At 42.6% G+C, this 24,901-nt stretch overlaps 1 protein-coding gene across 1 annotated transcript in view; it reads left to right on the top strand.

Moving 5' to 3' along the window:
* OVCH1 (ovochymase 1) overlaps positions 1-24,901 on the top strand; it is a 1,371,455-nt gene that overhangs the window by 1,161,562 nt on the left and 184,992 nt on the right. Inside the window, exons 28-30 of the mRNA XM_078673763.1 lie at positions 11,400-11,633; positions 18,923-19,096; positions 23,997-24,231. Coding sequence (XP_078529889.1) covers positions 11,400-11,633; positions 18,923-19,096; positions 23,997-24,231 — 643 coding nt within the window. The remainder of the gene's footprint in view (positions 1-11,399; positions 11,634-18,922; positions 19,097-23,996; positions 24,232-24,901) is intronic.

The following is a 24,901-nucleotide window of genomic DNA, read 5'->3' as shown; positions in this document are numbered from 1 at the left end:
TCTTCGATCAAGATGGCCATGCACTCGCTTTTTGCGGTTCCTCCACCTGCATTGATTCCTGTTCTTTTCCAATAGATTGTTCTACCGATCCAGTGCCCCTTCGATTTTTGTTATTAGGATGGCTATTGTCTGTAAGTTTGAAACCTGTACCTCTAATTTATCGATGTGCAGTACTACAGCATTGGCCATGGTGTCTGGTGTTATGAATTTTTACCAGAATAGTTGCTTGGGACTGGACGACCTGCATCACATTTACTGTTTCCGTTGCTTGTAAGCCTGATGCCACCCCTGTATATGATTGGGGCTCTTGCTGCACTTCCAAAAGGTCTAGGCTCAAGTTCTGTCATTGAGTGACTTGTGTGCTTGAGTTGATCAGGAATATACTCCCTTTGCCCTGCTACTTTGAAGAGTCCGGCCTCCCTGTTAATGATGGATCTTTAACCTCCCCCATGGCCTGAGGATGCCCTCTAGATGTGATTTGTATTTTAATAACCATGAGGTCCTTGGCCTCCTTTCCCCTCTTCCTCTTTTACTTGATTCGCCATTCCCAGTGGTGAAAATATGGACGATCGGGGAGAATGTTGGAGGAAGTTGGCATATTATCTCCTTTGGTTGTTGGTATTGGCCCCAGTATGCCAGAAGATTATTCGATGGGACATCCTACAGGGGATTTTCTTGTACCCATTGTTACCATCCACAGGCTAAGGGTGGGATCGTGGTCCAGTTTAGATGACCAATGCCTTCTTAAATGGCTGCTATGCTTTCCCTCCCTATTGATTGATTCACGTCAAACGGTGTAAATTTACTGAGCATGCTCCCATTTCAGCCCAAACGACTTATTGGGCTCAATGCAGCTGTGTAATTGATTCTCACTCTCGCACCCAGTTGCTGATCCTACCCATGGGCTCATTCTGCTATATCCAGGGTGACATGCTTATGCTGGCTTTAGCTCATGCTGAGAAGTACCCAGTAATTCCTTTGGTTGTCTGGGTTGGAAACACATCCGCTATCAGGACCTAACTTGCACTGGGAGATTCGTCTCTTGGTAGAACCCGGGTTAATGCTAGAATCATTATCTGGTGCTCCCTGAATTTGTGCAAAACCCCAACTGCTGTTATTCATCCGTTTGATTTTTTTTGTTGTTGTGCTTTTCCTGCTTTTGCTGCTATGTGCGGACGCTGGTATGACAGGGCCTGGAATAGCAAAGAGCTTTGTCCTCATCTTCTCTTCTGCTAGTGAGGATATTGCTGGTGGTAATTATTTCGAGGCCAGCTTCTTTAGGACCTTTAAGGCCTTACGGCTTGGCTTTTCCATAGTTTTGACAGTGGTTTTCAAAGTTAACAACTTTACTTCTTGGACTCTGAGGCAGGTCTTGGAAGAGATTACTGTTGGGGGTTGGGGGGGGGTTACATTCCTGGTTCAGGCCGGTAATGCATGCAAGGGACAGGGTAGGTTGACAGGTCCATAAGTCGACAGGGAGCTTCCCAACAAACCAAATATGCTTGCAGGAAAGCACAGGTGGGTGTGCAGGACCCACTGGCTAGCACCAGCCTAGTTGGCCACCTTTGTGCTTTGCCCGGGGACCTGCCGCTTACCGCATCTGCGTGAGGTACTGCTGCTGCTTGCCATCCTGACTTCTGGCTCTGGCCTCCTCAAAGGGGGGTGGGGCTTTATGTCCTTTGCAGCAGTTGTGCTGCTCCTTATGGGACCATATGGGCTGGACAGGCAGGCCAAAGCATCATAGTAATCCTACTCTTGTTAAACATCGTAAACTAGAATATTACTGTTTAACACTTCAACTATTTAAACCATGGTGCAAAGAAGAACTTATAGGTCTCTTTTGGTGCTATGAAGATGCATTTAATGTTTATGAAAATGACATTGCATTGCCTGCATTTCAGACATACTTACAAATGCTCAATAGAGAAACAGAACAAAACAATATCAATGCAGAAATTCAATACAACTCCATCTATTAATAATACTTCTAGGACTGTTGTCCCACTTGTGCAGCCAATTGATACAGAAGCTGTGGGTGCCATGGACGAGGTTCTAAATGAAATGGACCAAGTCAAATTTACATACATAATTTAGATAACTTAGCATGTCAATTAAATTGGGAACAACTAGAAATTTAAAAATACATAAACGAATCTGTAGATTATGAACTTCAACATGCAAATGAAATATGTGAATTATGAAACTACATTACCATATATGTGGACAGCCAAAAACATGGAAAAGCTTTGTTAATAAAGTAATTACTGCTTGTGTATGAAGTTACTAGATCTAACTTATCTCGTGAAGTAACTGCTCCAACTGGCTTAGCAACACTGTAACAGGCTACAGGGTATGATGCAGGGTTGGTGTTGATGATTGAATAGTTTTATTCTTTTGGTTAGGGCTTTCTAACCACTATTAGTTATAGTCCAACACAAGGACACAGTTTGTTGCTGGAACGCTTCACGGCGTCTTCCTGGTCCTTCCTACTTCTAGCTCAGACTGGCCCTCAGGCAAACAAAAATATACAGGCTTTAAGTGATCCGGACTGGTTTCACTATGCCCATCACCAATAACCAGGTATCTAACACAGTCCTGTCCGGGAAGAAACAAAAGTGGAAAGAAGAAAGAAAACAGGACCAACTAAATGTCTCCTGAAAATTCTGGAGATGTAACACATTTCAGGGGTCGATATCCACAAAGTGACGCAGTTCTATAGTGCTCTTGTGTAGAGGGTTCGGTAAAAAGTGCACCAGTCATAGCCCACCAAATTCTTCCTATGCAGTGCCCACCACCAAATACTATTAGAACCTATTCCCAAAACTTACCTGGTGCCACGGCTCCTGAAAAGAACTGCAACGTTCTGGCCCATAACTCCTTACCCCGGGGGAAAGCCTTCTCCTCTACTCCTTGCTGCAAGTCTCTCTGGGCTCCCTTCCAGGAGGGTCGGGCTGATTGCCTTTTCCTCTATGCCTCATCACTCTTCCTGCTGCCTGATTGGACTCATTCCTGATGTCAGTGCTCCACACAGCTCCCTTCGGTGCTGGTAGTGTATCTCTCCTTCCCACGTAGTCTTTTCTCGCTTGCGGTCCTGCCTCTGCTTTTTCCTCCGCACCCCCGCCAGCTAAGTAGGGGAGAGGTGTGGCGCCGCGGCCAGGGCGACTGACGCTGGAATCTGGGGAACACGGTTCGATCCCCGGCTCCGGCGGCAGGTTAGCCCAGCACCATGCGACTCTGGGCAATAGCTTGCTTAATCTTCCCGACGGCCCCCAGCGCCTAGAGACCCTAACGGGTGATTGTGCGCTATACAAATGTGCATTATTATTATTATTATTATAAGTGGGCCTGCTGCAAGAAAGGGGGCGTGGTCAATCCAACCACTAGAACACTGTTAGTAGCGTTGATCGGGCCGGCGATGTTGGCCACCATGGAATTCCCAGCTGTGTCTATGGCGTCCTGGCCAAAAGAACATAACATGAAAGGAATTACCTTACGTCTACTCTTCCTACCTGTGGAGCATGAGGGCAGACTAGAATACTTAAAACTACATGTTGATACATGCCAAGAACGTGGAAGTGCCCATAAACATAGAAGTACATGATGACTTCTACCATATAATCATCTTGAACTGTACATGTATCAAATGATGACACAGTAACACTAATTGCAGTTTTGTCTGAAAACGCATATAAAGGAAACAATTATGGATTGACTTTGTTTTATGTTTAATACAATCAGATATTACTGTATTATTCCCATTTACTATGTACCGACCATAAGGCACACGTTTCACTTACCTTACAATTACCATTTACCTGTATATGAATTACAAGTTAGTATTTCTGTTACCTGAAAAAAATATGGTTAATATTGATGCAAGCTCTCTTTTGAGATATTTGGTAAGTTAAGAAAAGAACCTTTACATTTTTCTGGAACTTTTTTTTTTTTTTTTTTTTTTACAAGGTCAACATGACCAATCAAAGCAATAGTCTCAACAGGTAACAGTGTGCTGTTTCGTATAGGTACTCTAATATAGATCCAGGGAACATCGTACCCATTCACCTACATAGTCTCCCCTACATTACACACAAACAAGCCTCATAAGGACAGAACGCCTCATAAGGACAGAACGCCTCATAAGGACAGAACGCCTCATAAGGACAGAACGCCTCATAAGGACAGAACGCCTCATAAGGACAGAACGCCTCATAAGGATTGAATGCCTTTTATGGACTGAACCTTTCAGCTAGTTCTAGGCAGAAGGAGGGTTTTTCCCGAACAATAGTGCTATGACTTCTGTCAGGCTCCGTCTTCCGTTTTCCTCAGGATTGTGCCGATGCTATAAGGGTTCCACCTCTCGACTGCCCTAGAGTCTGCAGTAATTTACACAGACTACCAGGATAGTCCAGAGAGGCAATGAAAGGAAGGGGACAGCAGGGAGGGAGACCTGAAATGAGAACAATATGGTATTCAAGACAACAATACAGTATAACCCTGCTCAATATGTTCTGTTTTCTTCTCCCCCCTTTCCTACACCACCTAGAATCCTTCACTCCTACCTGTAAAGGAAAATACGATTGTTCCAATATATGGAGAGAGCATGGGTGGAACCAGGACTTTGGCTGACTAAGATAGAGAAACAAGAAGAGTGGGTTTGAGTAAAGCATACAACACTACTAATGCTATCATATGTTCTCTGAGCTCTCACATACCTAAAACAGATCGTCGTCATGCGTAACCAAACCCACTGACAGTAACCCCTTAGCTTCACTCTCCTATATAAACAGGATAGATAAAAGTTGTGTGGAAAAACAAACAGTCACAACAGACGGTTAATACTCCTTAACTACGTCTGACTTCCACGGTGGTTGCAATGCCAGGTTATAATCCCACTCAGATCCGTGGGTACCACAATGAGGAATTCAACACACAACACACCCTGGAAGGTTCGGGGGGGATTGACAATGTCAATGGCGTTCAAACAGCAGTCCCATCAAGACACTTCTCTTTACACACCAGGAAAAGCCTAATACAGGCGACAGTTCAGGATTCTAACTCTCCCCGCATCGGGACGGCGGAATGCTCGACCCAGCCAACGGGGAGAGACAATTACCCAAGATAGGCTTACGCGCCTTAAGTTTTCCAACAGATTACCAGGACTCTTAACCACAGAGTTCGGGACTGGTACTTTACTCGCAGTTTAGCGCGGGAAACAATGCCTAAAACCAGCGTCCAAATCCAAAGCGGGTCGCATATCCAAAGACCATGAAAACAAGAACAGTCTTACCGGTTCCATACGTGCTCCACAATGTGCTCACGGACTCAGAATAATCGGCAGCGTTTGTTTCCACAGGTGAGCTTTTGTTTCCTAGTATTGCGTGAGCGCGGCGCATGATGTCACACGCTGCCCAAGCATGCCGGGAACTGTAGTTTCTCTGGCCATTCAGAGGCTCCGTAATGCGCTGAGCAGGCAGCGCCTTTCCGGATCCTCTTCCTGAAACAGCTCACAGGAAGCAAATCGTGACAACTTCATCCTTAACACATATGAATAATTTTTAAGGAAACTATCCAGGGGCTATACTTCACCCCCGTCCTATCTACGCACAAGGTTCATCCCATACGTCATCCTCCTACTAAACAATGGCTAGCACAAGGGACAAAGGGACTCTATACTCTTTCTGTATAAATACAGCACCTCTTGCTATCAGTAGTTAGAGGGTACCGAAACTTCCAGGCCAACACACTGACCAGAGATGCTGAGGCTACTGCATGCAGTCGCTCAAGCTGACAGTGGTCTAACCATCCCTTGCGGTGTGTCCATCTCGAGACCAGGACGAGGTACCACACTCATTATTTAGGTAATGGGGTTTGACTAAATCCTAGCTGGATTCTTGGCTCTTTCGCATCTACTCACATGCTAGGTAAGCTTAGGTACATCTAGACAGGCATCGTAGGAGTATGCGCTTTATTTTATAAATTCATTTTATATTCATGTATATGTTCATGACTATTGCAAAATGGTAGAACTGTACTATTCCTTTTTAATCACTGTACTGCTGACCATATATCTCTGCTTCTGTTTAACCGTTGTTGCAGCACATATATTTTACACTAGAAGAACAACCGTGCAATAAATTCTTATTGTAAACATGCTCGACTGTTTCTTCTGTGTAACTCTCCGAGACCAAATGAGCAAGCACGAGTCACTGGGCAAAAGTAGTACATTGTTTCCATGAGTCTGAGGAATCGGGGTTGTTGTTTCTGAGGTTGCCAAAATCTAATCTCTGATAAAAAGGAGATTCTAGTGGCACTGTGAGCTAGCTAATGCAAACACGGCTAACATACGCCGTGGGGGTGTTCAGAGTCAGTCTGCCACCAAACCCACAGTGTATGTTATCCAAACGCGCAAGTCCTGCAGGGGTACTATAGGACCTACAGTACAACAGGAGAACAAGAAAGGCAAAAATAAAACCTAAGGCTGTTGAGGACACTGGTTAGGCATGACAAGCTAACGATGGATGGTCATACTTCTCTCTCTCGTAACAATGACAGTATGGCAGAGGAGCCATATTGCTCTATATTTTCCTGATTTTGCCTCAAAAGATGTATTGACACCAGGGTACCAAGAGCAGGTACTGATGGAGGGACATATGCACCGGGTGTTGGTGGAGGTGGCGATTGAGCAGAAGAAGCTACTGAAGGGACAGATGCAGCAGGTGGTGGTGGAGGTGCTGCAGAAGCCATCGAATGTGTTGCAGTAACCGAAGAAGTGCTTTGACCTTATCTATCTTTCTGACGCCATCTTCCCACATGCGCCAACCTGTCGGAATGAATTGCCTGCATGCATTTCCTCATTCCTGTGGAACCAAACGAGTATTGTTTCACAATCCCACGGGAAGTACATTTATTGCATAGGTTGCAGGTAGCAGGTTTTGAATTCACCTTTTCCCACCAAGTGGTAACGAAAAAAATCCCATACAATGGATTCCTTTAATTTCTTCCTCAACTCCACCTCTGCTTCCTCCGCATGCACCAGCACAGGCTCATCTTCTTCAGCTGTTGCAGTCCTCCAAAAGTTGAGGTGGCTTCTGAACAAAAGATATTCTCTTAGGCATGAAGCACAACCTTTTCCTCTGAAGATATCATATTGAATGGGTTTACACTTCCTGTATGACGGTACCCGGATAATTCACAAACACAACTTACAGATAACATACTAACACAGCATTAAAAAACATAACTTGCCATGAAACTCTGAATCCCTATTTTAAATAAATATTTCTTTAAGGTAAATATCACGTAAAAAATGTATGGAGGTAGCAGTCCTTTCAAGAAAGTGCAAGTGAAAGCGTTGCACTTATGCCGATGACACTAAAGCTCATAATGAACATTGACCTTTCACAAAAGTACCACAGTACCAAAAAAAGTTTATAAAGAATTAATACCATAATAAAAAACATCTTATGATTATAAATCGTTTTGTTTGCAAAAAGTAGAATATATATTGATAAAACAAAGGTTAAAGTGACAAATGAAAATGTCAGTTAAAACGGTACATTTTAAACTGGGGAAAAACACTGACTTTCACCAGTATAGTTAAATGAAGTATAACGTGCTCCCCCGCTCAGCACATTGTTATCATACATAATGTAATTTCAGTCGTCATCAGTGATGTTATCAATGTTGTCATTGAACATGCCATGAGTGATAAAATGTGCAAGGTCATAAGTAGTACATGGCAAAGGTGTGAGTTGTAGTTAATTGAGTTAATGTAACTGGTGAATTTTAATGTAATTATTTTAGATTAAAAAGTTAGTTTTCAACCGCCATTTGTCATGACATTGAACTTCACTTTATCCTTTGTGTGTTTTCAGGGAATTTCTCAGATTTATTTGATGTCAATTAAGAAAGTATTGCCATACTTAACTGTCACTTTAACCTTTGTTTTTTCCCCCAGTGACTTTCTAGGTTTTTTTGTAGTTTTAAAGTAATATTTTATTTCCACATGTAACTATGCCAAACTGTCAAACATCCCGCCATACATGGCCTGATTATTTTCAATATAAATAGAGCACAACTTCTCATCTTTCTGACTTCAGCCAGGCTAGGTGATTCCTGTGGCATGGAGAGCACGGGACCCACATCTGGCATAGTTGTACCACTCGGGGTGACAAATGTAAAAAGACCAATTGATGCACAGAATGTTGAACAATGGCAAACATTCACCCCAGTACAGGGATCTGGGCCTAAATCTATTGTTTGTTTTGCTCACCATGCCATTCCAGTTGACAGGGTATGCCCAGACATGGGCCCCGTGCTCACATTGCCACCGGATTCAAGTTAGCCTGGCTCAGGGGTGTTACCCCGAAACCGGTCCCAGGATGCATGTTTCTGGTTCAGGGAAGACCTGGTTTGGCAATTCGGGCTGGATTGTTTCCATGAGGAATAGGGTCAAGACTGATTTGCATATGGCTGTCTGAACTGGGGCAGCGCAAAAGAACGATGATGGATTCAACCCAGATCTAATAGTGACTGGTGGTGAGTGTCTGAAATGTGTCAGCGCTGGGTCTGTCATCTTATTGTGTTAACTTTCTAAAAGAGGCATTTTCAGAATTATGACTTAAAGTCATACCTTATCATTAAAGCGGATTTTAAAACCTAAATCATTTGAGTCCGAACTTGGTCAAAGGTTTAATTTCCAAAACAGACTGATGCGCACACACACGTCGAGATGCACTGTCTGTACACACAATCGGAACATGAAAACCAATTTTATCCAAGTATTCCAAACTTTAATGACTTTCACAACATTGACGACATTCATGTGGAGACACTGTGAAACCAATCTTAATGTAGGAGGTATGCCCATCCAGGCTTTTGTCTCAACATGTTGGCATTCAGGTAACATGCTGTATAACCGAACAGTCAACCCAATGCATTTCGGGCATGAAAGCCCTTCTTCAGGGGTAATGGATGATACAAAAAAGACCATCAGTAACTATGTGCCCCTGTGTGAATGCTCACTCTATTAATAAAAATGTCGATGAATTGATACTACAGCTACCACCATCACAAACATACAATATGTACTAAATAACAAATCTAATTTTGTTCCATAAAAACCATTAGTGAACAAAAATTGCATGCAAATCCCATGATATCCACTGGTGACTCAAACAAACCTCAGATGCAAACAGTGCAGTGAAATCAAAACTCAAAAAAGGTGTGCCTAACTCCAAATTAAAACTGAACATGCAGTGAATCCATGTAACCATACCTGCTGTGATAAAAAAGATGCATGAACGTCATCAGCGTTGGCTTGAACTGACACAAACCTAAGCCACCAGGATGAAATAGTTTTAATAGAGGAACCTCCATGAAGTGCAGGTGAACTAGTCATTAACTCTGGTGAACAGTTAAACCCATGTGACCCCCAGAAATGAAAAAGCTACAATAGACGCTATACCAAAGTGAACTTCTCAGAAGTTCGTCCTTTAATTTGGGTGGCTTAGGTTTGTATCCGTTTAAACCAACGCTGAAGGCGTTCACACATCGTTTTGATCACAGTAGGTATGGCTACATGGATTCACTGCATGTTCATGCAGGTTATTTGGTTTTTGAGTTTGAGACGCTTAATTTTGAGTTGTGTTTTAAGTGACTGCATGAGAGGTTTGTTTGAGTCACCAGTAGATATCAAGGGATTTTCACACAATGTGTGTTCACTATTGGTTTTTATGTTTATGGAACAAAATAATATTAAGTATATATTGTATGTTCGTAATGTTGTCTGTATCAATTAATTGAACTTTTTTATTATATATTGCTTAAATGCTCAGTCATTAGCATTCAAACAGGATCACCAATGGTTACTGATTTTTGTATCATAGATTATCCTTGAAGAGGGGATTTTGAACTCAAAATGCATTGGGTTCATAACAGTTTGGATATGCAGAATGTTGCGTGAATGTGGACATGTTGAGACAAAAGCCTGGATGGGCATGACTCATACATTTGAAGATTGTTTTTCACAGTTTCTGTGCATGAACGTTGTCAAAGTTGTGAAAGTCATTAAAGTTTGGATTACCTGTATAAAATTGGTTTTCGTGTTCTCTTTGTGTGTTTAGGCACTGCGTCTCGTCATGTGTGGGTTCCATGCGCATCATTTTGTTTTGGAAAACCTATGCTACAGAGGGGGAGCGTTTCTGAGGCTACATACCGTTAATCTTGCCTGGGTGTACTAGTCTAAATCACTGTTAACTTTGATTTAATTTGGAGTGCATTCTATCATATTTCTGGATAAAACAGTTTATTTTGCTAGGTTGAATTGAAAGTTTAAAGCTCCACTACAGGCTGGAATGGTAGACCTGAGACATGTTTTAAAGTGCTACTTTAGTGACTTGAGGCTATGTCCTGTGCCAGTGGCCCTCTGAAAACTCAACTGTGAAACAGGTTTGGTGGCTGTGGATGTGACTAAGCCTTGCACCTAGAAACCACTGCCCTTGATGAAGCCACGCAGTGTTACCATCAAATACAGCCATTTGAGCAGGTTGTGGAATTTGGAGTTATAAAGGTTGTGCAGAAAGTATGGCCTGTGTCCATTTCTTATTATGCATTAGTCAGAACGGTGTTTGCAGGGTGGGTGGAGGCCATGCACGGCACCCAGGGCCCTGTACCGGGAAAGCTCACTTTTTACCCAGTTATCGCCACAGGGTGCGGTTTCTGACAACACAGTGTCCAGCGTCTGCTGCACTGGAGTGAAGTCTGTGCACAGGGGCTGTCTTGGATAGGCGTAGGACATGACTATAGCTTCCTTTCTGCAACCAAAAGTCTGTGCCGCCTCCCAAAGTGTACCTTTGGCTTTGCGTGTCTTTAGGTTTCTCATCCCACTAGAATAATATAGAATGCACACTTCTGACACAGATGGAGATTTTTGATATTTTAATGAACGAAAAAAAGACTGCTAGTCTGCAGTTTTGAACACGAAAACTTCTCAGCGGTTATCTGTACTCACTTCTGTAAAACAAAACAATTTGCTCTACTTTTTAGGTTGCACCATTTTATATTAAATGTAAAAGCTCCGATTTCTGTTTTTGACATCAATTATGTTTTTCTCACACAAAAATGTACTTCTCAGTAGTTTTAGAAATTCTCTAAGGTTTGCTACCTTCATCTTCTAGTCAGTGAATGAGTGGATAATCTAATACTATGGTAAGTAGGCTTTCTATTAATTATAATATTAGGGGTGTGCATAGCCCCAACAACTATTTTGATCCCGCAATAAATTTAGAAAAAAGGTTATTCATGTTTGCCAGTGGGACTTCAGCTTTATAAAGTGATCGAGTATCAACAAAGTGCACTTTCAGGTCAACATACTAATTCCCTCATATGTGTTCCTCAAGGTTGTCCAGTTTTAGACACGATTCCAGTCGGCAGCCTTGGGTCTGTGGATGTCAATTCGCCGTACTATCCCAGCACTTACCCCAACAAACGTGACTGCAAGTGGGCTATATACTCCCAATCAGGACAGCACTTGAAGTTGAACATCCACGACCTTGGAATTGAGTATTCCCCCAACTGTGCTTTTGATAGGCTGAGAATTTATGATGGACCAAATATCAGTTCCCAGTTACTAGGTAAGGTTAACCTATCTGTTTTTGTAGTGCTACACAATGTCAATGAATTTAGATGAAAACCTAATTTAAGTAATGTGATGTTATACATATGTATATGAAACATCTGATGCTGAGATTATTTTACAGCAAAGAGTTCACTTCCACTGGAATGTGTGCAATGCAAAGGAAATCAAATATTTCAGGGCGAAAGTCTACAAAGGAATTGAGAGAAGGTTGCCTAGACAGTGCGTTGACTCCGACTTCTTAGTATTAAGACAATCTTATACTAGAGCATGGTAGGATTAACCCTCCACTTTCCAACCCAATAGCTTTCACACCTTAAAGTATTTCATGCTGAAAATATCACTCTAAAATACAACACTGTATGGTTTATAAAAATACATCAAAACACACAAGATGATGGACGGAATGTTGCACAATGGCAAAACATTCACCCCCAGTCACAGATCTGGGTTTAATCCATCGTTATTTTGCTCACCAAGCCACCCCAGTTGAGACATGGCCATATGCAAATCAGTCTTGACCCTGTGCCTCATGGGAACAGTCCAGCCCGAATTGCCAAGCCATGTCTTCCTTGGACCAGAATCAAGCATCCTAGGACCGGTTTCTGGCTATCAGCCGTCTTCAGCCAGGATAGATTGACTCCAGTGGCCTAGTGAGCAAGGGACCCACGTCTGGGCATACCCTTCCCACATAGGGTGAGCAGCAAAACACACAAGATGAAGGACGGAATGTTGCACAATGGCAAACCATTCACCCCCAGTCACAGATCTGGGTTTAATCCATCGTTATTTTGCTCACCAAGCCACCCCAGTTCAGAAATGGCCATATGCAAATCAGTCTTGACCCTGTGCCTCATGGGAACAGTCCAGCCCGAACTGCCAAGCCATGTCTTAGCTGGACCAGACTCAAGCATCCTAGGACCGGTTTCTGGCTATCTGCCGTCTTCAGCCAGGATAGCTTAACTTCAGTGGCCTAGTGAGCAAGGGTCCCACGTCTGGGCATACCCTTCCCACATAGGGTGAACAGCAAAAGACACAAGATGATGGACGGAATGTTGCACAATGGCAAAACATTCACCCCCAGTCACAGATCTGGGTTTAATCCATCGTTATTTTGCTCACCAAGCCACCCCAGTTCAGACATGACCATATGCAAATCAGTCTTGACCCTGTGCCTCATGGGAACAGTCCAGCCCGAACTGCCAAACCACGTCTTCCCTGGACCAGAATCAAGCATCCTAGGACCGGTTTCTGGCTATCAGCCGTCTTCAGCCAGGATAGCTTGACTCCAGTGGCCTAGTGAGCAAGGGACCCATGTCTGGGCATACCCTTCCCACATAGGGTGAACAGCAAAACACACAAGATGATGGATGGAATGTTGCACAATGGCAAAACATTCACCCCCAGTTTAATCCATCGTTATTTTGCTCACCAAGCCACCCCAGTACCAATACCAATACATACCATATACATGACTACATTAAAATGTGAATAAATCAATAGCGTTCCAAGTAAAATATGGTTCTTTAACCATGGAGTAAAACATACATCATTTAAGAATTCAAATTTAGCTCCAGCGTATATCAAGAATTATAGTCCAAAGAAGAGGCTCGTACCCTCTATCTATTTCCATTTATCAAGTACCTTTTGAAGTACTCTTTGTAATACTATCTATATTTTAGCTGAATCTGTAATACTGTTTTGCACAGTACAGCACATATGGCAACACTTGGGAACCCAAAGAAGATTTAAGGCTTGATTTAGACCTTGGCGGATGTAATGGATGTAGTCACTGCTGAGTATGTATGGGCACCGAGGGTATGCACTGCTTCAGCAGTGATATGTAGTTGTTTCTAAAGCGTTTTTTAACATAAAGGGACTGCTCCCTCTTCCAGCCCTGTTTAAAAATCACTGCCCAGCACAACGGTGCATACCCCTTGGTGCCCTTATATTCTGATTACTACAGAGTATGTAAGGGAGCCGAAATGTAGGCACTGCAGTGTTTTCTAAAGGGGGCTGCAAGAGCGAGCATGTCCCTCTCTTTAAAAACCAGTGCAGATTAAACTTTACAGTGATTTTTTTTTTTGAAACCTTACTACAGATTAATTCTGCTAGCGGAACTGAGGAATTTTTAAGTAATTCTGCGTTACAAGAGTATTGCGGGATTACCAAATTCCTCCAATTCCACTGGCGGAATCGCACATTCCACCCAGGCCTAGTTTAATGAAACTTTGGTGAAGGTAGGGGCGTAACCGGACAAGATGGCTGACCAATGCATCTCATGAGAGCTCTGACACACAGGCTGCAATCCTGTTAAATACTGGCTCACATAGACCCCATCAGCGCGGTAAAAGCAGCACAGGGGTGCCTGCCAATGCTACATCCCATACAAACTCCATCTGGCCTGCTGGCACCACAATCAAAGGCCTGGCAAAGTGCAGCAAAACGACTGCGGGCCCTGGGCAAGCAGCCTGAGGACTGCTGGGGGGACTGCCTCGCCACTGAGTGGGAGGAATGGAAGAGTCCCTGGGCTGGACGACTGTTGAGGGGCCATGGGTGGAGGACCCTGGCAAAGAGCCATGTGAGAAAGGAGACCTCGCCTGCCCTCCCAGGAACAGATTGGAAGCCCGCACAGCCAGGCACAAAACTACAGGCAGTACGAGGCGGTAGGGAAGGGGAAGTGAGCTCTGGAGAGAAAGTGGGCCAGCTGGAGCCCCTGCACCATCTGTGGGACCCAGGGCAGAGCAAGGACTTCTGGCTGTGCACTGTAGGGGGTGCTGTGTGTGGCAGCGGCACTCTAAATCCCCACTGGGACATTGATCAAGGCCTCACAAGCCGGGCTGGTAGACACTTGTTCTCCATGGCTGTACATGTGCTGGGGAGGCAGGGGGAATGGCTGAAGCAGTGAGGCAGCCTCCCCATTTCAGTCCTGCTGTTCAGGAAACGACTGGCAACCATTTCTACTTCCTGCCCGAACTGAAGGTAAGTGGTAGCTGGAGTGCGCTATGGTTGGCAACTCTCGGGAGGCAGGGAACCAGCGGCAACCAGAGAAGGACCCAGAGCAATCCGACATCATGGAGGCAATACAAAGCAGCTGAACAGCCCTTGAAGGGAACATTTTATACTGTATCTATCGAAGTAATTCTCCTAAGGGCTGAAATGTGCAAAGTCGCATATCCGGTGAAGGAGGCGGAAGCTCAGATAGCTACATTATAGTCAAAACTTAAAACCTGGATATCCACGGTGACTACATTGACAACTCGGGCAACTAAGATGAGGGAGTACTTGGAAGATGTGGAGGGGCGCTTGCGATGAAACAATCTCAGGTTTTGGGATTCCCTGAATGCGCGGAGGGCCCTTTGCCAAACTCTTTTTGGAGGACTGGATTACAGATATACTACGGCCACCTAGACTGTCCAAGTTCTTCTAGATGCAGCTAGCATATCCCTTGTTGGCAGCGCCGCCTCCGCCTGGGGCACCTCCTATGCATTAACTGGTAGACTCTGTCATAAAAATGCTTCTATGCTTATCTTGGATTACACAAAGGAAGTCCAGGACAAACAAAAAAAGTTCCTAACTATAAAGAAAAAGCAGCGCGAACTAAACTTTCAATACAGCCTAATATTCCAGACTAAACAGTGTGCCCAACATAAAGGGAATCCAAAGGAGATAGGTCTATGAAAACGTGTTTAAGGCTAGACCCTTATTAATGCATACAACATGAAAATTGCCTCAACCACTCTTACTTGAACTAAAAAACGTTTTCAGGTTTGAAAAATATTTTACATCCCAACCAGGCATGCTTATTCAATGCCAATTATTTTTAAATTTTAGAAATATATTTTAACATCAATAGACAGAAATAAGGACTGTACATTCAATTGATATACAAATGGTTTGATACACATAGAAACAGAACAGTGTCAAAATAATATTTCAACATCCTGCAAAAAAATTAATACATAACAGAAAACAAATATCACATACATATAGAATCAATGAATGAAAAAATCAAAAGAATGGGGAATAGAGAACAACTGAATGACTTAAAATTGATAATGTCTGTTCTGGCCAAGCCTAATATTGTTTATTGATAATGCTCTATTCCACCAAAGCTGTCGACGCGTTTCGAGACCAGGACAAGTGTCCCTGGGCTCTCATCAGGGCTTTTATTCTTTGTGTCTGAAAGATGCAAAGAAAAAAGCATTTCACCATTTTGTTGAATTGAAAGCCTCAACTTTAAAAATGCATTCACTAGTAGTATGTACATAAGAAGAGTCTACATACCAGGCTCTTTTTCTAGGAAGGAGAAGGCTTGTGGGACTTGTAGTCAGGAGAAAGGGGGGACCAAGGGAATCAATCGTTTTTAATGGGCAGACAATTCAATCTGAAAAATCAGGGCATGATTTATTAAAATAAACTAAGCGTTTGTATTGGTGCCATACCAATATATAAATCGACTACGTCGACTGCAAAGGTCTCACCAAGCACTAACCTTGTATGTGCCTCTATCTCCACTCTGGATAAGTGATAAGTGTGAGGCTTTCCCGTATACAATATTGCTTAATAAGTGCACCCTGCCAAGGGCGATACCGGTCTTCTTATACCCTCTCCCCAAAGAATATGCCCGAGGCTTAGGGTGGGTGTATGAAAGAAAGCAGTGTCTTGTGCTAAAACAGCTACAAATACCAAGTGCTTTAACACTATTCAGACATTCAAGGTATATTAGATCTCACTCATTCAAACTGTGTCAGGAGAGGTCGGAGTCATCTCTCCCACTAAACAGAAGTAATATGTAATGAGGGGTAGAACCTGTGTTTAGGTGACACTCCATTAAGAGCTTAGTTCTCGACTGTTGAAGTGACCCCTAGAAGCCCACCCTCCCGCGGGAGGAGCTGTGTTGCATCTGCTTAATTGAGAGGAGCAGATATGTTATGTTAATAACATTTCTAAAGCGCGGCTGTTACCCTAAGGTGTCCTGGCACTGAGCACTGCCTCGAGGTTCCTGTAGAGTGAGTCACTATAACGTAAATAACCAGGTTTTCAGCCCTCACCTGAAGGAGAGGACTTTGGTTGCATATCGGAGGTGAAATGGTAGATTGTTCGAGGCTTTAGCGGCGGAAAAAATGAAGCTCCCGCCTCCCCAGCTAGCTTTTTTGACCAAGGGAACAATCACTTGTTTTGCAGCCAGAGAGCGCAAGGTTCTTCTGGGAACGTACCATAGAAACCATTGTATCAGGTAGTTGGGACCTACTCCCTTTAGTGCCTTAAAGAGTGTGCAAAGTGATTTAAATTGGGCCCAATATTTCACTGGGAGCCAGTGAAGATGTCTTAGTTCCCTCTTGACTAAGACAAACCTAGGTTTACCAATCAGCAGCCTGGCTGCTGCGTTTTGTACTACTTGGAGTTTATTTATATGTCTCTTTTGGATATTCAAGTAGAGACTATTACAATAGTCTAAATATGACATAAGTGCTGGAACCACTGCCCTGAGGCTGTCATCTGGAAGAAGGAACTTTATTTTCCTCGGGCAGTTGGACGCCATCCATCCCGAGATTGTGTTAACGCTGTCGTGACATTTTATTCCGGTTTGAGCTTCATGGCCACGCTGGAGGGACAATACAATTTGCGTGTCATCCGCATATGATGTCAGTTGGAAACCGAATGAACTTATCAGGGCTCCCAACAGGGACACGTATACATTAAAAAGTGTAGGGCTCAGGGACGACCCCTGAGGCACCCCACAAGGAAGGGAGAAGGGTTTGGACCTAACCTCATCCAGGTCCATTGCTTGCAATCTATCAGTGAGGAAGGATTTCAGGAAGTTCCAGGCGGTGCCTGAAATCCCATTTTCTGATAAATGGTCCATCAGAACCCTGTGATGGACCGTTATCGAAGGCCGCTGAGAGATCCAACATGATCAACATTGCAGCGCCTCCCTGGTCCAAGGCCTCTCTAACCTCCTCTGTTGATTTGATCAAGGCCAGTTCTGTAGATAGCTGCTCAAGCGTTTAGTCCGGGTGTCTCAAAATACTATTAACAGCAGTGCAATTGTAGATCATGTCTTTTTTAGCAATCGCTATTTCATTCATCATAGAATTATTTTTAGCAGTTGTATTATTTCATTGTGACATCACAACATGTAATACATTCATTAGCACTCCCAACAATTTTGGAAACTTGATGCCTATAATCGACTCTATGAATGTAGACTATTCTAAATGAAATGGGGACAGGAGGAAAGGGGGGAATCAGAAAAATAATCACTGGAAATTTGAGCCCAATGCCTATAGGCACCACTATTTTCTCCCTCCCCCTTGAAATACTATTGCCCTATACAGACGTATAATATAAATGTTAAAAATGTTTTCACATACTCTTCTCAAAGAGATGTTATCACATCTTCCCCTGTTATCAAATGAATGTTATCACATCCTCCCTCGTCATATCCTGGTTTCTGTCATTTGCTCTCATCCAGACTCCACCCACACATAGAACCGTTCTGCCTACAGCACATTATGTTTGAGGTACGATAGCAATAAAAACTTTCTCCGAAAGGTGGGTGGTAGATCAAGGAAACTGTGCATACCTAAAGGTGTTTTTTCATTTAATTGTGTTCACTTAACATAGTGAAATCGGCGATTCTGACTGTTCTAAGAGGGTTCATATCTAGATGGTCAGCTGATCTAAATATTTCTCCTGGCCCGGAGACCCTGACAAATAATCTTGATTTTTCGGCGTATTGTTCCATAGGGTTCTAGCTCTAAAATCCCAAAATGCATTTTGAACTAAACTGAGTATGAGACATATCCACTAGGTGGTCGTGGGTAAATAAAAACACAATTTGAGGTTCAAATATCGGTGATCTCATGGGATATATTGAAATCTAGAACAAGCTGAAGCGACATATGAACTACAGAGCACAATACATAAACTACTAAACATATAATACACTGAGAATATAGTTTTTATGGGTACAAGATCGGACATCCTAAAAAGTATAAACCGGAAATAAAGAAAAAAGGCCTTTATTCCATGAACAAGCCGAAATGACTTGCTTACACGCTTCCGGAGTTTGGAGAACGGGATAGGTCTCCTTTGTGAATAAAATAATATGCATGCATCACCCCGAGTGGCGTCATCTTTCCTCTGAAGTGTCCTGGCATTTAATACATAGATGCATTTATACTAATAGATGGAAAAAAATATACTGCTAGGCTTCTGAGTTTGCTAAAAAGTGTCATTTGTTATGCTGAATACACCGCAGAAGCTGCTTTTGTTTTGCAGGAAATTTTTGTGGCAATGGAAATGGCATCACTTTGAGGTCAACTGGCAACTACTTGACCCTGCATTTTGAGACTGATAGGTCAGTGGGTGATCGTGGCTTCAGGAGCACGTGTACAGAAGTCACTGCAGAGTCGACGATAGGAGAAAAGAGTAACACACCAAATAGCTCACCTCGTAAGTACAAAAATGGCTGAAGATTGTTTTGGATTTACAAATCTGATGTGTGAAGCTTTGAGTGAGATAAAGTACCCTTAAGAGTGACAGCTTGAGACCTTTGATAGGAGTGTAGGAGGTAACGCCCCCACCAAAGTGAGTGAACTAGACTGCCCCATGAGCAGTTCGGGGCAGAGGTTCTCGCCCCTCCCCCTGAGGAAGTTTTAAAAATGGGATAAAATTGTACATTTTACTACACAATTTTCACATAAATTACTAAGAAACCATGAGTGTTGTAAGGTCTTTCGACAAATATTGCTGGTGAGCAAATATGACTGCTATGAGTTTTTTTAGGTTCACCCATCAAGAAAATGTTGAGATAATGGTGGTAAACGTGGTTTTTCAACATAATTTCCCACCAAAAATGTCCAAAATGACTGAAGCAATGCACTCGGTTCAGAAAGTGCAATTTCAGAAGTTCGAAACATTTTCATAACTATTGTTCACTTCTACATTTCGCTTTCTTTCAGTTTTCCAATTCTGCCCCTTCTAAGAAGATAGCCAATTATTTGTTATGAGTCCAAAACTCTTTAAAAGGGAAAAATAAAAAATTCCCAAATCCTGCTATGTTTAGTTGCCTATAGCAAAGTCATTGTTTTTAGCCGGGTTACAGAGACCAGACTTTCCACGCTTGGAAAGCAGACTAGTTATACGAATTTTAGACGGTAGAGTAATTATCACTGATATCTACTCTGAATATAAATGGACAACATGTCCACTTATAAACATCAGCTTGTCCAGTTACGAAAATGCACAAACTTTTCTACTGAATACAAGATTTCAGTTTAAATAAAAAAAGTTCCAGGTTTGTTAACGTATATTTGATACCAAAACATCCATTTACAATTAATACCATGTACTGCTTTAGATGAATATAGTTTACTATGCATGCCAGTGTATCTCTGTCTTCAGACTACCAGCCCCAGAAGAGTTTTGTCGCACTACTGATGTTCTCCACTGTGAATCAAGCTTTTTGGTCTGAGTTAAATATATACCAAAAGGAAGTTTCAGAAAATACTCTTTCCATGAAAGGTTTTGCTTGGGATTCAGGTTTGGGGATACCTTGAGCACTACTTTACTTAAGTGGGCCAAAATATTTTCCTGATCTGTACTTAAGTACTTTCCATAAGAATCTCCATATAGGATCTTGGTTCTTGTGTTAAACTGCATTTCATTATCTCCTGTCTAATGATGGCCTCTACACTGTGTTAACCAACTCTCCTATACATCTTCTACTCTTGCCCATTCATGTACATGTGGCTTCTATCATCCGGTCTTATTTACTCAGTATAAAATCTTGAACTACTGGCAGTGAAGTCGCTTCACTCACCTTTATCAAGCACTACTTTGACCAGAAAAACTTTTCCACTAAAGTGGCAATCCTCACTAAAAAGCAAGATATTAAAAAACGAGTTACCAGATAATCTGCAGTCCTAGTTCTTATTGACAGCATTATCTTTTGCTTATTCGAATCTGTTAAAATGTACTGCTTTGGAGGAGATCCCCATGTCATGTCATTGTGATCTGTTATGTTAAAAATATTTTTAGAGCCCACATACACCAGACGGTTTCTTGGCGCTAAATATAGGAATATCCTGCTGCTAATTTGGTCATTCATATGCCTGGGAGAACAACCAAGTTTTTAAGAGTCTCCTGAATAGAGGGTAGCTTGTACAAGATCTAATGTTAAAAGGAAGAGAGTTCCAAAAATGAGGGGCTAAGACCAGATTCTACAACCACCTAGTTCTCTTCAGTTTGTAAGTAGGAATAACCAGAAGGTTAAGATGGGTTCAACGCAAGTTGAGGACAGGGCTGTACCTTTTGGATAAGATTAGAGACAAATTCCGGACAAGTGCAGTGCAGAGATTTGAAGATGAGACATCCGATTTTAAATGCACGACGTGTTACGGGGAGCCAGTGTAGCTTCCTCCTTAAAGCAGTGGCTTGTTGCCGTCTCGGCTGATGATGGATCAGTCTAGCTGCCTGGTTTTGCACCAGCTGTAATCTTTTTGTTAAGCACATCGGGAGACCGAAATAAAGTGAATTAGTATAATCGATATAAGAAATGACCAGAGATAAAAGAACCTGGATAAGAGCTTCTGTGATGAGAAATCTACAGATTTTCCTGATCTTGCAAAGCTGGAAGAAACAGGTACAGACTACCGTCCCAATCCGGGACTTCAGGGAGAGGTCACAATTGATTGTAACACCAAGACTCTTGGCTGAGGAGGATGCTGCTGGAGGTGTTCCCAACTCGGCTGGCCAGAAATTCGAGTTCAAGGATTGTGTGATAATGTCAGTTTTGTCAGAATTCATCTTTAGATGAATACTATTCATCCAGTTGCATATATGTAGCATGGTAGTCTGAAAATTCTGTATAGTCGGGGGTGTTGGGGATGGGAAAAATCAATTGTAGGTCATCTGCATAGTTAAAAGTGCACACATTTCTTTCTCCTAGGAGACTGAATTAGAGGGGGAAGGTAAAAATGGAACAAGCACGGAGATAACTAAGATCACGTGGCACACCAGAGGTTAATTTGATATTAAGCGCTGTGAAGTGGGAGAGGCGGACTGACTGGAAGCGGCCATCTAAGATGGACGTGAGCCAGCTGGTAGCATCATGGGGATTCTGGCTTGAAGAGTAGGGATATTATCACTAACAAAGTATTCAAAGAGTTACAAGGTGACTGGGTGGGAGTAAATTACAGTAACACTAACTAAATTGGATGGCTCAGTGACAATTGCAAACATTTCTTTTGATTTGTTTGTGGAATTCAAGATTTTATTAGAGAAGTAAGTAGCTTATGTTTGTAAAAATTGATTTTTTGTATTGTTTAAACTGGGCTTGGTAGATGTTTTATGGGTCTGGGGAGTAATTCAGTCACCAGATACGTTTTGTTCGGTGCAGGGTTATTTTTTTAAGTTTTATGTCTTCTGAAAATCATCTCTGGGCATCATGACGCCTGGCTGTTTTGATTTTCCTAAAGGGGTCATGTTTATTGGTAGCTGCTGTTAGCTATGATTTTATATTTTCTTCACTGAGGCAAATGGAAGGCTGATTAGTGGGTACTGTGGTCACCAGCCTGTTACAGAAGGTGTTAATATTCCTTTCCATTATCCACTCCTTGGCTGGGGGTTTGGATATTATCAGGTTATTTAGAGAAAACCTTATTAAAAAGTGATCAGACCATGTGCACGGGGACACTGTCCGTGTTGACACCATAAGATTGGAGGTCCATATTTGGTCAGGATGTGTCTTTTTATATGGGTGGGAGATGTCCAATGTCGGTCAGTTCCGATTAGCATGGACCACACATCACATCATTGGCCCAGTAATTGAAATCGCCAATGAGCAGTTTTTTGGCATGGTAGATTACAAAGTGTGATATTTTTTCCCCCAATAATTGGTGGAAGAGAGGCATATTCTATGGAGGCCTATACAGCAGTACACATATTAGGGGTGTAAAGATGGAGTCAAGTTTAATAACTAGATTTTCCATGGAGATGATGTCCAACGCAGTAAGGGTAGTGAATTTTAACTTTTGATGGATAATGGCGGCCATCCCTACCCCTTTTTTCCCAGGAGACCAATTGGGCTGGAGAATATCATAATTGTTGGGAAGAGCGGCCGGAATATCGGGTTAAGATTCATGCGAGAGCCAAGTTTCAGTTAATAGAAGTATGTCTGGTTTGGCTGAGTCCAGTAAATGAAATATATCAAACTGAAGTTTTACAAAGGACCGAGTGTTCAGATATATTATTGTTAGTTTGAACGTCCTGTGACTGTCTTGCCTCTGGGTGATTTCTACAACGGAAGGCGGCTGATTGAGTTCAAGCCAGAATTTTCTTAATCCCCATCTTAACTAGTCTGGAGCGAGTGGATGGATTAAGTAGGTGATCTTTAGAATGCCAATGTTTTAATTTAGTCATCGAATAGCTTAAAAGTTGGGCATAGTGACTGACCCCTGGCCGCGGACGGGTGCAGCCTGGCTTGCCTTCTCACCTTAGGCACGTCTTTTGCGCGCGTCTGTTGCGCGCCCCCGCTGCGACCGGCATTAAATGGCCGGTGCAGCTTTTGGCTCCTCAACCCACCCACTGTGATTGGGTGCCCCTGCTGGGCTTGGATAAGGAAGTCAAGCCAGCATGTGGCTGATACAAACAGGTAGGAGTGTCAATCTTTAAAAATTAGCAGTGAAGCAAATCAAATTCATACAGAGCAAAAAGTTAAAACAATACAAACAACACACGGCAGCGGGAATGCCTATAGTCTATAGATTTGATGGAGATGCACATACAGGAGGAGAGCTTTGGTCACAAATGTGCTCCTGCTTTGGTTATTACATCTAAGGCGGCACCACTTCTGGCAATCCTGGCAGCAATGGACATGGCTATCAGTACTGGCAGACTGCTATGGAATAGATCACCAAGTGTCCTCTGTCTTGAGAGTAGAGATTTGAAAGGTGTTGATTTTTGTAAAGTGGATCTTGGACTGAGGTTTTGTGCAATAAATAATTTCAGCTGCATATTTACTTTAGTGTAAAACACACAATAAATATACCAAAACTCAAGAGCGCAATAGAATATTTGTTGAGTTTTCAAGATGGGCTCACTTGACCAGTTGTAGTTGTACGAGTTTTTCATGTCCCCTTATGACTATTGCCACATTTAATATTATTCTTTGATACTTCCATAAACATAAGGGATTTTGGGAAACACCATCAAAACAACAACCTTTGTCAAACCGTGAATCATTTTAGAGTGGGGACAAAGTGGACCACATTACTTTAAAAAAAAAAAAAAAGCTGTGTACTGAGTTGCTGGAGATGAAACCAAGTGCCTCACCCAGAACCTTGTGTTTTAGGTACCTGTGGAAGTGCAGAGGGACAGCTCATACTCAACAAAAACTGCAGCGTGAGGACCACAAGAAGTGGGCAAGCAGGTGAAGAGCACACCCCCCGAGTGATTGGTGGTTGGGACGCGTGCCCCAATTCATTTCCTTGGATGGTCAGCCTGCAGACAAAGAGAGGAAAGCACATTTGTGGTGGTATCATTATATCACCTACTTATGTTCTAACGGCTGCACACTGTGATGTCAGGTAAGCATGCTCTCGAACAACTGTAGAATTGATTTACCTCACTAAACCTATGCCAGTAAAACCTCAAGCCTTCAAAGGCACGCCAAAGCATTCTGTTGTATTAATCTCTTACTGTTAAATACCGTTTCCCATGAGTGTTACTCAGGTGGTGTGAAAGTGGGGTGCGAGGATCAACAACTGAAAAACAAGTCTCAAAGAATTATGCAAGGTCCACTCCAGACCGATTTCATAAAGTATAAAATAGCATACCCAGATATCATAATTTTATTTATTCATAATATTTATAGAGTGCACTGTCGCCTAACGGGTAGCCTGGCGCTAAACCTCTACTGAGAAGAAGAAAGCTGTTGTCGAAATGCCAGAGCAGTGATTACGGACAACAAGGGAAAAGCCAAATTTGTACGGCTTTCCTGAAATGCAGTACTCAAAGCGGCGGATAATTTATTCCAAAGCTGTGCCGCTTTGACTTCACAAATAACAAAATAAAAAAGAAGCTCGACCACCCTGTCTTGTTTTCTGGAATTTTGCAATACATACAATATGTTCAGTTCGGGAGCGAAGATTCCTCCTTGGTACATCTTTTAATTTTCTTTGCAGTGGTATAAGGCCTTTACCCTGGAGCACTTTAAAGACTATGCAGAGCGATTTGGCTATCCTTCGTTTAATTGGA

The sequence above is a fragment of the Lissotriton helveticus genome, chromosome 1_1, assembly GCF_964261635.1.
Source record: "Lissotriton helveticus chromosome 1_1, aLisHel1.1, whole genome shotgun sequence".
NCBI classification, from domain to species: Eukaryota; Metazoa; Chordata; class Amphibia; order Caudata; family Salamandridae; genus Lissotriton; species Lissotriton helveticus.
The sequence above is the reverse complement of the archived record's forward strand: the minus strand, read 5'-3'. Positions and strand labels throughout refer to the sequence as shown.